This window comes from Oncorhynchus kisutch, linkage group LG17 (assembly GCF_002021735.2).
Source record: "Oncorhynchus kisutch isolate 150728-3 linkage group LG17, Okis_V2, whole genome shotgun sequence".
Lineage (NCBI taxonomy): Eukaryota > Metazoa > Chordata > Actinopteri > Salmoniformes > Salmonidae > Oncorhynchus > Oncorhynchus kisutch.
The window spans coordinates 2,202,324-2,219,884 of record NC_034190.2 but is presented as its reverse complement, the minus strand read 5'-3'; the positions used below and the strand labels follow the sequence as shown (position 1 = coordinate 2,219,884).

Sequence of the window (17,561 nt, the reverse complement as noted above, 5' to 3'; positions counted from 1 at the left end):
TACACATGGTTAGCAGATGTTAATGCGAGTGTAGCGAAATGCTTGTGCTTCTAGTTCCGACAATGCAGTAATAACGAACAAGTAATCTAACTAACAATTCCCAAAAAAACTACTGTCTTATACACAGTGTAAGGGGATAAAGAATATGTACATAAGGATATATGAATGAGTGATGGTACAGAGCAGCATAGACAAGATACAGTAGATGATATCGAGTACAGTATATACATATGAGATGAGTATGTAAACCAAGTGGCATAGTTAAAGTGGCTAGTGATACATGTATTACATAAGGATGCAGTCGATGATATAGAGTACAGTATCTACGTATGCATATGAGATGAATAATGTAGGGTAAGTAACATTATATAAGGTAGCATTGTTTAAAGTGGCTAGTGATATATTTACATCATTTCCCATCAATTCCCATGATTAAAGTGGCTGGAGTAGAGTCAGTGGCATTGACAGTGTGTTGGCAGTAGCCACTCAATGTTAGTGGTGGCTGTTTAACAGTCTGATGGCCTTGAGATAGAAGCTGTTTTTCAGTCTCTCGGTCCCAGCTTTGATGCACCTGTACTGACCTCGCCTTCTGGATGACAGCGGGGTGAACAGGCAGTGGCTCGGGTGGTTGATGTTCTTGATGATCTTTATGGCCTTCCTGTAGCATCGGGTGGTGTAGGTGTCCTGGAGGGCAGGTAGTTTGCCCCCGGTGATGCGTTGTGCAGACCTCACTACCCTCTGGAGAGCCTTACGGTTGAGGGCGGTGCAGTTGCCATACCAGGCGGTGATACAGCCCGCCAGGATGCTCTCGATTGTGCATCTGTAGAAGTTTGTGAGTGCTTTTGGTGACAAGCCGAATTTCTTCAGCCTCCTGAGGTTGAAGAGGCGCTGCTGCGCCTTCCTCACGATGCTGTCTGTGTGAGTGGACCAATTCAGTTTGTCTGTGATGTGTATGCCGAGGAACTTAAAACTGGCTACCCTCTCCACTACTGTTCCATCGATGTGGATGTGGGGGTGTTCCCTCTGCTGTTTCCTGAAGTCCACAATCATCTCCTTAGTTTTGTTGACGTTGAGTGTGAGGTTATTTTCCTGACACCACACTCCGAGGGCCCTCACCTCCTCCCTGTAGGCCGTCTCGTCGTTGTTGGTAATCAAGCCTACCACTGTTGTGTCGTCCGAAAACTTGATGATTGAGTTGGAGGCGTGCGTGGCCACGCAGTCGTGGGTGAACAGGGAGTACAGGAGAGGGCTCAGAACGCACCCTTGTGGGGCCCCAGTGTTGAGGATCAGCGGGGAGGAGATGTTGTTGCCTACTCTCACCACCTGGGGGCGGCCCGTCAGGAAGTCCAGTACCCAGTTGCACAGGGCGGGGTCGAGACCCAGGGTCTCGAGCTTGATGACGAGCTTGGAGGGTACTATGGTGTTGAATGCCGAGCTGTAGTCGATGAACAGCATTCTCACATAGGTATTCCTCTTGTCCAGATGGGTTAGGGCAGTGTGCAGTGTGGTTGAGATTGCATCGTCTGTGGACCTATTTGGGCGGTAAGCAAATTGGAGTGGGTCAAGGGTGTCAGGTAGGGTGGAGGTGATATGGTCCTTGACTAGTCTCTCAAAGCACTTCATGATGACGGATGTGAGTGCTACGGGGCGGTAGTCGTTTAGCTCAGTTACCTTAGCTTTCTTGGGAACAGGAACAATGGTGGCCCTCTTGAAGCATGTGGGAACAGCAGACTGGTATAGGGATTGGTTGAATATGTCCGTAAACACACCGGCCAGCTGGTCTGCGCATGCTCTGAGGGCGCGGCTGGGGATGCCGTCTGGGCCTGCAGCCTTGCGAGGGTTAACACGTTTAAATGTCTTACTCACGTCGGCTGCAGTGAAGTAGAGTCCGCATGTTTTCGTTGCAGGCCGTGTCAGTGGCACTGTATTGTCCTCAAAGCGGGCAAAAAAGTTGTTTAGTCTGCCTGGGAGCAAGACATCCTGGTCCGTGACTGGGCTGGGTTTCTTCCTGTAGTCCGTGATTGACTGTAGACCCTGCCACATGCCTCTTGTGTCTGAGCCGTTGAATTGAGATTCTACTTTGTCTCTGTACTGGCGCTTAGCTTGTTTGATAGCCTTGCGGAGGGAATAGCTGCACTGTTTGTATTCAGTCATGTTACCAGACACCTTGCCCTGATTAAAAGCAGTGGTTCGCGCCTTCAGTTCCACACGAATGCTGCCATCAATCCACGGTTTCTGGTTGGGGAATGTTTTAATCGTTGCTATGGGAACGACATCTTCAACGCACGTTCTAATGAACTCGCACACCGAATCAGCGTATTCGTCAATGTTGTTGGCTGACGCAATACGAAACATCTCCCAGTCCACGTGATGGAAGCAGTCTTGGAGTGTGGAGTCAGCTTGGTCGGACCAGCGTTGGACAGACCTCAGCGTGGGAGCTTCTTGTTTTAGTTTCTGTCTGTAGGCAGGGATCAACAAAATGGAGTCGTGGTCAGCTTTTCCGAAAGGGGGGCGGGGCAGGGCCTTATATGCGTCGCGGAAGTTAGAGTAACAATGATCCAGGGTCTTTCCACCCCTGGTTGCGCAATCGATATGCTGATAAAATTTAGGGAGTCTTGTTTTCAGATTAGCCTTGTTAAAATCCCCAGCTACAATGAATGCAGCCTCCGGATAAATCGTTTCCAGTTTGCAGAGAGTTAAATAAAGTTCGTTCAGAGCCATCGATGTGTCTGCTTGGGGGGGGATATATACGGCTGTGATTATAATCGAAGAGAATTCTCTTGGTAGATAATGCGGTCTACATTTGATTGTGAGGAATTCTAAATCAGGTGAACAGAAGGATTTGAGTTCCTGTATGTTTCTTTCATCACACCATGTCACGTTGGCCATAAGGCATACGCCCCCGCCCCTCTTCTTACCAGAAAGATGTTCGTTTCTGTCCGCGCGATGCGTGGAGAAACCCGCTGGCTGCACCGCTTCGGATTGCGTCTCTCCAGTGAGCCACGTTTCCGTGAAACAGAGAACGTTACAGTCTCTGATGTCCCTCTGGAATGCTACCCTTGCTCGGATTTCATCAACCTTGTTGTCAAGAGACTGGACATTGGCAAGAAGAATGCTAGGGAGTGGTGCACGATGTGCCCGTCTCCGGAGTCTGACCAGAAGACCGCTTCGTTTCCCTCTTTTTCTGAGTCGTTTTTTTGGGTCGCTGCATGGGAACCATCCCGTGGCGCTGGTTGTAAGGCAGAACACAGGATCCGCATCGCGAAAAACATATTCTTGGTCGTACTGGTGGTGAGTTGACGCTGATCTTATATTCAGTAGTTCTTCTCGGCTGTATGTGATGAAACCTAAGATGACCTGGGGTACTAGTGTAAGAAATAACACGTAAAAAACAAAAAACTGCATAGTTTTTTTTAGGAACGTGAAGCGAGGCGGCCATCTCTGTCGGCGCCGGAAGTTGAAGGAGAACATCATGGTAACATCACAGTAACATCACAGTAACATAATAACATCACAGTAACATATTAACATCACAGTAACATAATAACATCACAGTAACATAATAACATCACAGTAACATCACAGTAACATATTAACATCACAGTAACATATTAACATCACAGTAACATCACAGTAACACAGTAACATCACGGTAGCACAGTAACATTATGACAACATATTAACATCACAGTAACATCACAGTAACATCACGGTAACATCACAGTAACATCACGGTAACATCACAGTAACATCACAGTAACATTGTAACAACATAGTAACATCACAGTAACATCACAGTAACATCACAGTAACATATTAACATCACAGTAACATATTAACATCACAGTAACATCACAGTAACATCACAGTAACATCACAGTAACATCACAGTAACATCACAGTAACATCACGGTAACATATTAACATCACAGTAACATCACAGTAACATCACAGTAACATAGTAACATCACAGTAACATAGTAACATCGCGGTAACATCACAGTAACATCACAGTAACATCACAGTAACATCACAGTAACATCACAGTAACATCACAGTAACATATTAACATCGCAGTAACATTGTAACATCACGGTAACATCACAGTAACATCACAGTAACATCACAGTAAGATCACAGTAACATCACAGTAACATCACGGTAACATCACGGTAACATCACAGTAACATCACAGTACCATATTAACATCATAGTAACATCACAGTAACATCACAGTAACATTGTAACATCACGGTAACATCACAGTAACATTGTAACATCACAGTAACATCACAGTAACATCACAGTAACATAATAACATCACAGTAACATTAACATCACAGTAACATCACAGTAACATCACAGTAACATAATAACATCACAGTAACATCAACGGAAACATCACAGTAACATCACGGTAACACAGTAACATCACAATAACATCACAGTAACATCACAGTAACATATTAACATCACGGTAACATCACGGATTACACAGTAACATCACAGTAACATCACAGTAACGGCACAGTAACATCTCGGTAACACAGTAACATCACGGTAACATCACAGTAACATCACAGTAACATCACAGTAACATATTAACATCACAGTAACATCACGGTAACATCACGGTAACAACACAGTAACATCACAGTAACATCACAGTAACATCACGGTAACATCACAGTAACATCACAGTAACATCACAGTAACATTGTAACATCACAGTAACATCACAGTAACATCACAGTAACATAATAACATCACAGTAACATTAACATCACAGTAACATCACAGTAACATCACAGTAACATAATAACATCACAGTAACATCACGGAAACATCACAGTAACATCACGGTAACACAGTAACATCACAGTAACATCACAGTAACATCACAGTAACATATTAACATCACGGTAACATCACGGATTACACAGTAACATCACAGTAACATCACAGTAACGGCACAGTAACATCTCGGTAACACAGTAACATCACGGTAACATCACAGTAACATATTAACATCACAGTAACATCACGGTAACAACACAGTAACATCACAGTAACATCACAGTAACATCACGGTAACATCACAGTAACATCACAGTAACATCGTAACATCACAGTAACATCGTAACATCACAGTAAAATAGTAACATCGCAGTAACATCACAGTAACATATCAGTAACATCACAGTAACATCACGGTAACATAGTAACATCACAGTAACATCACAGTAACATCACAGTAACATGGTAAGATCACAGTAACATCACAGTAACATCACGGTAACATCACGGTAACATCACAGTAACATCACGGTAACATCACGGTAACATCACAGTAACATCACAGTAACATCACGGTAACATCACAGTAACATATTAACATCACAGTAACATCACGGTAACATCACGGTAACAACACAGTAACATCACAGTAACATCACAGTAACATCACGGTAACATCACGGTAACATCACAGTAACATCACAGTAACATCGTAACATCACAGTAACATCGTAACATCACAGTAAAATAGTAACATCGCAGTAACATCACAGTAACATCACAGTAACATATCAGTAACATCACAGTAACATCCCGGTAACATAGTAACATCACAGTAACATCACAGTAACATCACAGTAACATGGTAAGATCACAGTAACATCACAGTAACATCACGGTAACATCACGGTAACATCACAGTAACATCACGGTAACATCACATCTACATCTCTGAAGTCCAGCACCCAACTTAACTCAAATGACCACAGCAACAACTTTCTGTATATTTGGGTTGCTAGGATACAAAACAACATTCCACCTAAATCCCAGACCCCTACAGTGAAGACATCCACACCACCTGTGGCAGAGATGAATAACTTCCCTTTACATGGATGTTCTCTCTATGAGACATGTTTTTAGTGTTTCCAGTTCTTTCCCAGAGGAGGACTCCGTTCCTCGTGGTCAAATAGGTCGGAGTCTTTTACGAAAACTTGGAAAAGGAAAATAAGAAAATACTATGGTTATTATCTGTCACAACCAGGGCTTAGTCCCCAATGCACCTTCTACACTATACAGTGCATTACTTTTAATGAGCCCTATCGGCCCTGTTCAACAGAAGTACACTATTTCACTACTTAAGGGGATAGTGTGTCATTTTTGGACGAATTGTACGATATTCAGCCAAGACTGTGGTCCTTTTATTCTGGATTCAGACCATGGGACCTGAAATAGGTTTTTAAAATAGGGTTTTTAAATAGATTTTTAAAATAGGGTTTTGGGGGGGAAGAAATGCAATTCCCTAAAGAGGGCATTGGATTGTGCTGAACAGTTCTGTTCTGGATATTCCATAGTCACAGGAATAATGAAGAAATGCAATTCCCTAAAGAGGGCATTGGATTGTGCTGAACAGTTCTGTTCTGGATATTCCATAGTCACAGGGATACTGGCAGAGACATTTAGGGCCATATCTATTGTGTTATAATACAGCCTCGAGCTCATCACATTTCATAGAAATAACCTTTTCACAATGATTTTATGTTGGTTAGCATATGCAATTGATGTTGAATTTTTTTGGGGGGCTATGTGTTTTTTTTCCTCAAAGAAAAGAAAAGTCAATTTAATTAAATGTAATACATCATAGAAATAAATATAATTTTACAGGATTACATCAGCATCCTTATCGAATGTCATATTTTATATTCTAACTTTATAAGTGTGTTAGAATGTCAGTTCTGTGTGTATTTCCCAGAAAGCAGGTTCAAACCAACGATGATATCTGTTGAACAAGGTGTGAATGTGTGTATTTCCCAGAAAGCAGGTTCAAACCAACGATGATATCTGTTGAACAAGGTGTGAATGTGTGTATTTCCCAGAAAGCAGGTTCAAACCAACGATGATATCTGTTGAACAAGGTGTGAATGTGTGTATTTCCCAGAAAGCAGGTTCAAACCAACGATGATATCTGTTGAACAAGGTGTGAATGTGTGTATTTCCCAGAAAGCAGGTTCAAACCAACAATGACTTCCGGCGCAGACACAGATGGCCGCCTCGCTTCGCGTTCCTAGGAAACTTTGCATTTTTTATTTTTTTACGTGTTATTTCTTACATTAGTACCCCAGGTCATCTTAGGTTTCATTACATACAGTCGAGAAGAACTACTGAACATAAGAGCAGCGTGAACTCACCATCAGTACGACCAAGAATATGACTTTCGCGAAGCGGATCCTGTGTTCTGCCTTTCACCCAGGACAACGGAATGGATCCCAGCCGGCGACCCAAAAAACGACTTCGTAAAAGGGGGAAACGGAGCGGTCTTCTGGTCAGACTCCGGAGACGGGCACATCGTGCACCACTCCCTAGCATTCTTCTCGCCAATGTCCAGTCTCTTGACAACAAGGTTGATGAAATCCGAGCAAGGGTAGCATTCCAGAAGGACATCAGAGACTGTAACGTTCTTTGCTTCACGGAAACATGGCTCACTGGAGAGACGCTATCGGAATCGGTGCAGCCAGCTGGTTTCTCCACGCATCACACAGACAGAAACAAACATCTTTCTGGTAAGAAGAGGGGCGGGGGCGTATGCTTCATGGTTAACGTGACGTGGTGTGATCATAACAACATACAGGTACTCAAGTCCTTCTGTTCACCTGATTTAGAATTCCTCACAATCAAATGTCGACCACATTATCTACCAAGGGAATTCTCTTCGATTATAATCACAGCCGTATATATTCCCCCCCAAGCAGACACATCGATGGCTCTGAACAAACTTTATTTGACTCTTTGCAAACTGGAATCCATTTATCCGGAGGCTGCATTCATTGTAGCTGGGGATTTTAACGAGGCTAATCTGAAAACAAGACTCCCTAAATTTTATCAGCATATCGAATGCGCAACCAGGGCTGGAAAAACCTTGGATCACTGCTATTCTAACTTCCGCAACGCATATAAGGCCCTGCCCCTCCCCTCCTTTCGGAAAAGCTGACCACGACTCCATTTTGTTGATCCCTGCCTATAGACAGAAACTAAAACAAGAAGCTCCCGCGATTCCACACTCCAAGACTGCTTCCATCACGTGGACTGGGATATGTTTCGTATTGCGTCAGACAACAACATTGACGAATACGCTGATTCGGTGAGCGAGTTCATTAGAACGTGCGTTGAAGTTGTCGTTCCCATAGCAACGATTAAAACATTCCCAAACCAGAAACCGTGGATTGATGGCAGCATTCGCGTGAAACAGAAATCCCGAACCACTGCTTTTAATCAGGGCAAGGTTACCGGAAACATGACCGAATACAAACAGTGTAACTATTCCCTCCGCAAGGCAATCAAACAAGCTAAGCGTCAGTATAGAGACAAAGTAGAATCTCAATTCAACGGCTCAGACACAAGAGGTATGTGGCAGGGTCTACAGTCAATCACGGATTACAAAAAGAAAACCAGCCCCGTCACGGCCCAGGATGTCTTGCTCCCAGGCAGACTAAATAACTTTTTTGCCCGCTTTGAGGACAATACAGTGCCACTGACACGGCCCGCAACTAAAACATGCGGACTCTACTTCACTGCAGCCGACGTGAGGAAAGCATTTAAAAGTGTCAACCCTCGCAAGGCTGCAGGCCCAGACGGCATCCCCAGCCGCGCCCTCAGAGCATGCGCAGACCAGCTGGCTGGTGTGTTTACGGACATATTCAATCAATCCCTATCCCAGTCTGTTGTTCCCACATGCATCAAGAGGGCCACCATTGTTCCTGTTCCCAAGAAAGCTAAGGTAACTGAGCTAAACGACTACTGCCCCGTAGGACTCACTTCCGTCATCATGAAGTGCTTTGAGAGACTAGTCAAGGACCATATCACCTCCACCCTACCTGACACCCTAGACCCACTCCAATTTGCTTACCGCCCAAATAGGTCCACAGACGATGCAATCTCAACCACACTGCACACTGCCCTAACCCATCTGGACAAGAAGAATACCTATGTGAGAATGCTGTTGATCGACTACAGCTCTGCATTTAACACCATAGTGCCCTCCAAGCTCGAGACCCTGGGTCTCGACCCCGCCCTGTGCAACTGGGTACTGGACTTCCTGACGGGCCGCCCCCAGGTGGTGAGGGTAGGCAACAACATTTCCACCCCGCTGATCCTCAACACTGGGGCCCCACACGGGTGCGTTCTGAGCCCTCTCCTGTACTCCCTGTTCACCCACGACTGCGTGGCCACGCACGCCTCCAACTCAATCATCAAGTTTGCGGACGACACAACAGTGGTAGGCTTGATTACCAACAACGACGAGACGGCCTACACGGATGAGGTGAGGGCCCTCGGAGTGTGGTGTCAGGAAAATAACCTCACACTCAACGTCAACAGAACTAAGGAGATGATTGTGGACTTCAGGAAACAGCAGAGGGAACACCCCCCTATCCACATTGATGGAACAGTAGTGGAGAGGGTAGTAAGTTTTAAGTTCCTCGGCGTACACATCACAGACAAACTGAATTGGTCCACCCACACAGACAGCATCGTGAAGAAGGCGCAGCAGCGCCTCTTCAACCTCAGGAGGCTGAAGAAATTTGGCTTGTCACCAAAAGCACTCACAAACTTCTACAGATGCACAATCGAGAGCATCCTGTCGGGCTGTATCACCGCCTGGTACGGCAACTGCTCTGCCCACAACCGTAAGGCTCTCCAGAGGGTAGTGAGGTCTGCACAATGCATCACCGGGGGCAAACTACCTGCCCTCCAGGACACCTACACCACCCGATGTCACAGGAAGGCCATAAAGATCATCAAGGACAACAACCACTCGAGCCACTGCCTGTTCACCCCGCTATCATCCAGAAGGCGAGGTCAGTACAGGTGCATCAAAGCTGGGGCCGAGAGACTGAAAAACAGCTTCTATCTCAAGGCCATCAGACTGTTAAACAGCCACCACTAACATTGAGTGGCTTCTGCCAACACACTAACTCAACTCCAGCCACTTTAATAATGGGAATTGATGGGAAATGATGTAAAATATATCACTAGCCAATGCTACCTAATATAATGTTTACATACCCTACATTATTCATCTCATATGTATATGTATATACTGTACTCTATATCATCTACTGCATCTTTATGTAATACATGTATCACTAGCCACTTTAACTATGCCACTTTGTTTACATACTCATCTCATATGTATATACTGTACTCGATACCATCTACTGTATCTTGCCTATGCTGCTCTGTACCATCACTCATTCATATATCTTTATGTACATATTCTTTATCCCTTTACACTTGTGTCTATAAGGTAGTAGTTTGGAATTGTTAGCTAGATTACTTGTTGGTTATTACTGCATTGTCGGAACTAGAAGCACAAGCATTTCGCTACACTCGCATTAACATCTGCTAACCATGTGTATGTGACAGATTTGATTTGATTTGATTTGATATGCTATCTGTTGTAACCAATGAGCTGTTATATAGCTGGTAACCATGGCAGCGTCAAAATGTGTCGACCACCAAGGCATTTATTATACCCTGGCCAAGTTTATGAGAGGCTTTTTAGAAAGCACGCATGATTAAAACTTGTTTGCCAAACGGCCATTTGCACGTTTGTGCTTTACTGAAACGTCCACACCAGAAAAACACACGCTCTAAATATCACTTTGTCACAGTGGGTTTGTTTTCATTAGTCAGTCGTTACACACAAACACACACATTTAAACACACACTCTACATTAAAAACAGGTCAATTGAAACCTGCTACAGTTTACTGCAGCAGCCACTCGGCTTGCTGCCTAGCATGGGGCTAGATGTAGAGTGTGTGTACGTGACTGCCATGAAGCTAAATGGTTGGATGGCAGACAGATTGAAAGCACCGGGGTAACGCAGCTGGAGTCTGTTGTTTTCCAAATAGTACCCTGTACCCTATGGTCCCTGGTCAGTACAGAGAGAGCGAGAGAGAGCGAGCGAGAGAGTTCGTGAAAAAGCTATGAATAACAAAACACCAATTTCAACAGTATTTTCTCACATCAGTATTTTTTCTCAACAGAGGTCCAGGCCTCTCTAAATCTGTGCCAGTGATGTGTCTTGTCTTCAGACTGTGAGAGCAGAGAGTGGCTGGACCGGGCCTCTTGTTTGTTATAGCGTTCAGACATTTCCACTTGGCCATTCTCCCCCTCTGTATTACATTAAAACGCTCTGTCCTTCCAGGACTTAATGAGGCATTTTCAAAAACAATACAATCTAATTAAATATATATTTCATTCATAGGGTTTGTGAGGATTTTTTATACACTTGAGGATTCCACCCATGATCACAGCTGCACAACATGTGACCAATACAATGGGATTTGATGCGACAATTATTGCACTTAAAAGCGGAACCACTGCATAAGGTAATTCAATGTAACCCCTGACCTTCACTGTGTTGGTAGAGTTGGGGGGGTCGTAACCCCTTACCTTCACTGTGTGGGTAGAGTTGGGGGGGTCGTAACCCCTTACCTTCACTGTGTTGGTAGAGTTGGGGGGGTCGTAACCCCTTACCTTCACTGTGTTGGTAGAGTTGGGGGGGTCCTAACCCCTTACCTTCACTGTGTTGGTAGAGTTGGGGGGGGTCGTAACCCCTTACCTTCACTGTGTTGGTAGAGTTGGGGGGGTCGTAACCCCTTACCTTCACTGTGTGGGTAGAGTTGGGGGGGTTCATAACCCCTTACCTTCACTGTGTTGGTAGAGTTGGGGGGGTCGTAACCCCTTACCTTCACTGTGTGGGTAGAGTTGGGGGGGTCGTAACCCCTTACCTTCACTGTGTGGGTAGAGTTGGGGGGGTCGTAACCCCTTACCTTCACTGTGTTGGTAGAGTTGGGGGGGGTCGTAACCCCTTACCTTCACTGTGGTGGTAGAGTTGGGGGGGTCGTAACCCCTTACCTTCACTGTGTTGGTAGAGTTGGGGGGGTCGTAACCCCTTACCTTCACTGTGTTGGTAGAGTTGGGGGGGGGGGGGTCGTAACCCCTTACCTTATCTGTGTTGGTAGAGTTGGGGGGGTCCTAACCCCTTACCTTCACTGTGTGGGTAGAGTTGGGGGGGTCGTAACCCCTTACCTTCACTGTGTTGGTAGAGTTGGGGGGGTCCTAACCCCTTACCTTCACTGTGTGGGTAGAGTTGGGGTCGTAACCCCTTACCTTCACTGTGTGGGTAGAGTTGGGGGGGTCGTAACCCCTTACCTTCACTGTGTGGGTAGAGTTAGGGGGGTCGTAACCCCTTACCTTCATTGTTAGGGTAGAGTTGGGGGGGTCGTAACCCCTTACCTTCACTGTGTTGGTAGAGTTGGGGGGGTTCGTAACCCCTTACCTTCACTGTGTGGGTAGAGTTGGGGGGGTTCATAACCCCTTACCTTCACTGTGTGGGTAGAGTTAGGGGGTCGTAACCCCTTACCTTCACTGTGTGGGTAGAGTTGGGGGGGACGTAACCCCTTACCTTAACTGTGTGGGTAGAGTTTTGGGTCGTAACCCCTTACCTTAACTGTGCGGGTAGAGTTAGGGGGTCGTATGCTGTGGACACCATTCTCTGTGAGCCCAGATCTGAAGATTTCAGCACAGTTTCTGTAGATCACTGGCTCCTCTTTGGGTGTAGTGGGTATATCTGGGTACAGAGGGATAGCATTCAGGATGCCTATGTACTGGGTATATCTGGGTAGAGAGGGATAGCATTCAGGATAATGACTATGTACTGGGTATATATGGGTACAGAGGGATAGCATTCAGGATAATGACTATGTACTGGGTATACCTGGGTAGAGAGGGATAGCATTCAGGATAATGACTATGTACTGGGTATATCTGGGTAGAGAGGGATAGCATTCAGGATAATGACTATGTACTGGGTATATCTGGGTAGAGAGGGATAGCATTCAGGATAATGACTATGTACTGGGTATATCTGGGTAGAGTGGGATAGCATTCAGGATAATGACTATGTACTGGGTATATCTGGGTAGAGAGGGATAGCATTCAGGATAATGACTATGTACTGGGTATATATGGGTAGAGAGGGATAGCATTCAGGATAATGACTATGTACTGGGTATATCTGGGTAGAGAGGGATAGCATTCAGGATAATGACTATGTACTGGGTATATCTGGGTAGAGAGGGATAGCATTCAGGATAATGACTATTGGTTTTCCTGGACTAAAAACCAGGAAAAGGAATACAAAATGCTTTCAATATTTCCAATTAACATACACATTCACAGTAGATCTGTCTCACCGTTGCAGTGGGTGACCATGGCTAGCAGCTGCTGCACGGTGTCAGTCAGTATAGCCTGCTGTTTCTGCAGTAGTGTGCTGTTGTGTGTGGAGGTCCCCAGCTCTCCATTTAGCTGGCTGACCAGGTGCCTCTGTCTCTCCAGCATGTCCTGCAACTGCTGTTTCTCCCTCTGAAGATCCTGGAGCTCCTTAACGTGCCTGGCCTCTAAAGCTGAGAACCTTTGCTCTAGCGAACTAAAAGAGAGATACATAAGAGAGAGAGAGATGGAGGGGGAGAGAAGAGAGAGAGTGAGTTATATAACCCATTGCCCTTCATGGTTGTGAGGTCTGGGGTCTGCCTCTTCAACTAAGAATTAACAAAAAACTGAGCAAACTAGAATGCTCTTTGGCCCTAAAAAGAGAGTACACAGTGGCAGAATACCTGACCACTGTGACTGACCCAAACTTAAGGAAAGCTTTGACTATGTACAGACTCAGTGAGCATAGCCTTGCTATTGAGAAAGGCTGCCGTAGGCAGACCTGGCTCTCAAGAGAAGACAGGCTATATGAACACTGCCCACAAAATGAGGTGGAAACTGAGCAGCAGAGAGAGTTTGGGTACCCAGAACACATAAAACACTCAAACAAACAAAAACATGATTAAACATCAAATAAAAACACAACACCAAATCCTCTTCCACAGTAACTAATCACAACAACCTCTGAATGACCCATATACTCATAAACAGATTAATCGGTCAAAGACCAGTTTCAAAGTAGCAAAATAATAAAACAGCAATTACAATTTCCTAAAAGGCTTTTTTTATGTCCATTAGTCACCTACGCCCTTATATTAGTTATATTCAAGAATAAAGCCAATAAATCATTTTTATTGTGATTCATATGAATATACCCTAATAAAATGTAATTCAGTATAACAATGTTTTTTTATAAATACAATTTAATACCCATTTTTCATAATCACATCATCATCATCATATATTCATGCTTAGACTGGCAGAAATATAAATTCCCAGAAAAAAAATGACATTTTTATTTTGAATACCACATATGTCATGAGCCTTTAAATACCTTAAAATGCCATAAAATAGTTTGAAATTATAATATACAATATTCATACAACAAGTAAATATGAATTGCATAATTAAATGCTGTAAACTAGTGAAAACATGGGATAACAAAGCTACATTCAGCATAATGGGTGACATTGTGGTATAACATGAAACTTTTGTTGTGCTGAAGGACAAAAATGTGATACTGAAGGACATATTTCATAAATAAACATATTCAACAGAGCAGTTCCTTGGCCACTATAAAGTAATGACCTTGACCTATAAAGATTATCCTTACTTTTCATATTTAATATAGGTTTTTATAAAATAATAACATTAAAAGTATGTTTTCTATGTTGTACTGAAGGATATGTGTTTTTGTTTCAAAGGTTACTAGAGAGTGAAATCAAGAGTGAAGAGAGTGAAGTCTGATTTATAATAGGCTTTACAGTGAAAGTATGCCATGCGATTGTTTGAGGATGGTGCCCCACATCAAAATATTTTCCAACTTAGCACAGACTTCATAAAATCACAAATAGCAATTAAATATTCACTTACTTTTTGAACATCTTCCTCTGATTTGCAATCCAAAGGGTCCCAGCTACAACATGAATGGTTGTTTTGTCAGATAAAATCCTTCTTTATATCCCAAAAAGTCAGTTTAGTTGGCGCCATCGATTTGAGTAATCCACTCGTGCAACATGCAGAGAAACTAATCCAAAAAGCTTCTGCTAAACTTTGTTAAAACAAGTCCAAATATGTTTATATTTAATCTACAATGTAAATAAACTAAAAGTATGTTCAATAGAAAAGCTAAATTAGCAGGTGCGCATCCACTTCGTTGCGCACGCACAGACTGATATCTGACTCCCACTACCAAAACTCAAAATTCTTCATCGTTTGGGAAACAACAAGCCTGAAACCTTGAACAAAGACTGGTGACATCTAGTGAAAGACATAGGAATTGCAATCTGGGAGCTGGAATTGGATATTCGTTCCATTGGAAGAGCATGTGCTCACAAATTTTTTTTTTGATTTTCTCCTAACATATCAATTGTGTTGTAGTCTCATACATTATTTTTACATTTTTACAAACTTCAAAGTATTTTCTATCCAATGGTGTCACTTATATGCATATCCTGGCTTCTGGGACTGAGTAACAGGCAGTTAACTTTGGCAGTTAAACTTTGGGCACGTCAGTCAGACAGGAAGCGGATAAAAAATTGCCTGAAGACGTTAATCCCCCTGCACAGTCCCTGCAGCCGGACAGTTTTATCATGACTTCTAGAAAGACATGCTGTCAGCTCAACTGTAAAAAGCTGTTGCTCATTCAGCCGATATAAACTTTCAACCGGTTCTCTCCACTAAGCAACAAATCAGAGCCTTCTCAGGTCTCTCTCCACCAGTTACCCGCTATATTAGACTTAAAAAGTATCATCCAGCGATCATACCATTGTTTACCAGGGGGCAGGGCTACCGACGTTAAGGCTAATCTGAAGATGGTGCTGGCTGAGGCTAAAACTGGCAAGTGTAGAGAGTATAGAGATATTGTTATCCATGTCGACACCAACGATGTTAGGATGAAACAGTCAGAGATCACCAAGCGCAACATAGCCTCAGCATGTAAATCAGCTAGAAAGCGTGACAGCAAAGTCTCACAACTCAATCGCTGGTTGAGCACTCCCAAAAGATAAAATTTGTAGATAATTGGCCCTCTTTCTGGGACTCACCCACAAACAGGACCAAGCCTGGCCTGCTGAGGAGTGACAGACTCCATCCTAGCTGGAGGAGTGCTCTCATTTTATCTATGAACATAGACATGGCTCTATCTCCTCTAGCTCCACAATGAGAGAGCCTGCTGCCTGGCCTGCACCCTGTTATCCAGTCTGTCAGCTTAGTAGAGTCTGCCACTAGCACAGTCAGTGTCGTCAGCTGAGCTATCCCCATTGAGACTGTCTGTGCCTCGACCTAGGTCGGGCAAAACTAAACATGGCAGTGTTGGTGTTTGCCTTATCAATCTCACTGGAATAAAGACCTCCTCCATTCCTGTCATTATTGAAAGAGATTGTGATATCTCACATCTCAAAATAGGGCTACTTAATGTTAGATCTCTCACTTCCAAGGCAGTTATAGTCAATGAACTAATCACTGATCATAATCTTGATGTGATTGGCCTGACAAACATGGATTAAGCCTGATGAATTTACTGTGTTAAATGAGGCCTCTCCTCCTGGTTACACTAGTGACCATATCCCCCATGCATCTCGCAAAGGCGGAGGTGTTGATAACATTTTTGAAAGAAAATTTTAATTTACCAACAAACAAAAAATGACGTTTTCATCTTTTGAGCTTCTAGTCATGAAATCTATGCATTCTACTCAATCACTTTTATAGCTACTGTTTAGAGGCATCCTGGGCCGTATGCAGAGTTCCTCACTGAGTTCCCTGAATACCTATCAGACCTTGTAGTCATGGCAGATAATATTAAAATTTTTGGTGGCTTTAATATTCATATGGAAAAGTCCAAAAGGCTTTCGGGGCCATCATCGACTCAGTGGGTTTTGTCCAACATGTCTCCAGACCTGCTCACTGCCACAGTCATACTCTGGACCTAGTTTTGTCCCGTGGAATAAATGTTGTGGATCTAAATGTTTTTCCTCATAATCCTGGACTATCGGACCACCATTTTATTACGTTTGCAATCGCAAAAAAATTATGTGCTCAGACCCCAACCATCAAAACCCTCAGACAAACCAAAGATTCCTAGATGCCCTTCCAGACTCCCTCCACCTACACAAGGACGTCGGAGTTCAACAATTGGTTAACCACCTAACTTAATTTAACCTTGCGTAATACCCTAGATGCAGTTGTAACCCTGAAAACAATAAACATTTGACACAAAAAAATGTGCTCCCTGGTGAACAGAAAATACCCCTGAAGCTTAAAGAAAATTGGAAATAGAAATGGCGCTCCACCAAACAGGAAGTCTTCCGTCTATCTTGGAAAGACAGTCCCGTACAATATCAAACAGCCATCACTACTGCTCCATCATTCTATTTTTCAACCTAATTGAGAAAAAGAAAATCCCCAATGTATTTTTAATACAGTCGCAAAGCAGCATTCAACATCTAGGACACAGACAGGACACATTCAACAAGAGAGCAAAGTTAACTAAAAAGACTATACCATCTAGGACACAGACAGGACACATTCAACAAGAGAGCAAAGTTAACTAAA

The 17,561-nt window shown here is 43.7% G+C and overlaps 1 protein-coding gene across 1 annotated transcript in view; it reads right to left on the bottom strand.

The window, feature by feature from the left end:
• LOC109887325 (angiopoietin-2) overlaps nt 1–17,561 on the bottom strand; it is a 97,255-nt gene that overhangs the window by 24,290 nt on the left and 55,404 nt on the right. Inside the window, exons 4-5 of the mRNA XM_031795009.1 lie at nt 13,274–13,506; nt 12,524–12,648 (exon numbers count right to left, since the gene is read on the bottom strand). Coding sequence (XP_031650869.1) covers nt 12,524–12,648; nt 13,274–13,506 — 358 coding nt within the window. The remainder of the gene's footprint in view (nt 1–12,523; nt 12,649–13,273; nt 13,507–17,561) is intronic.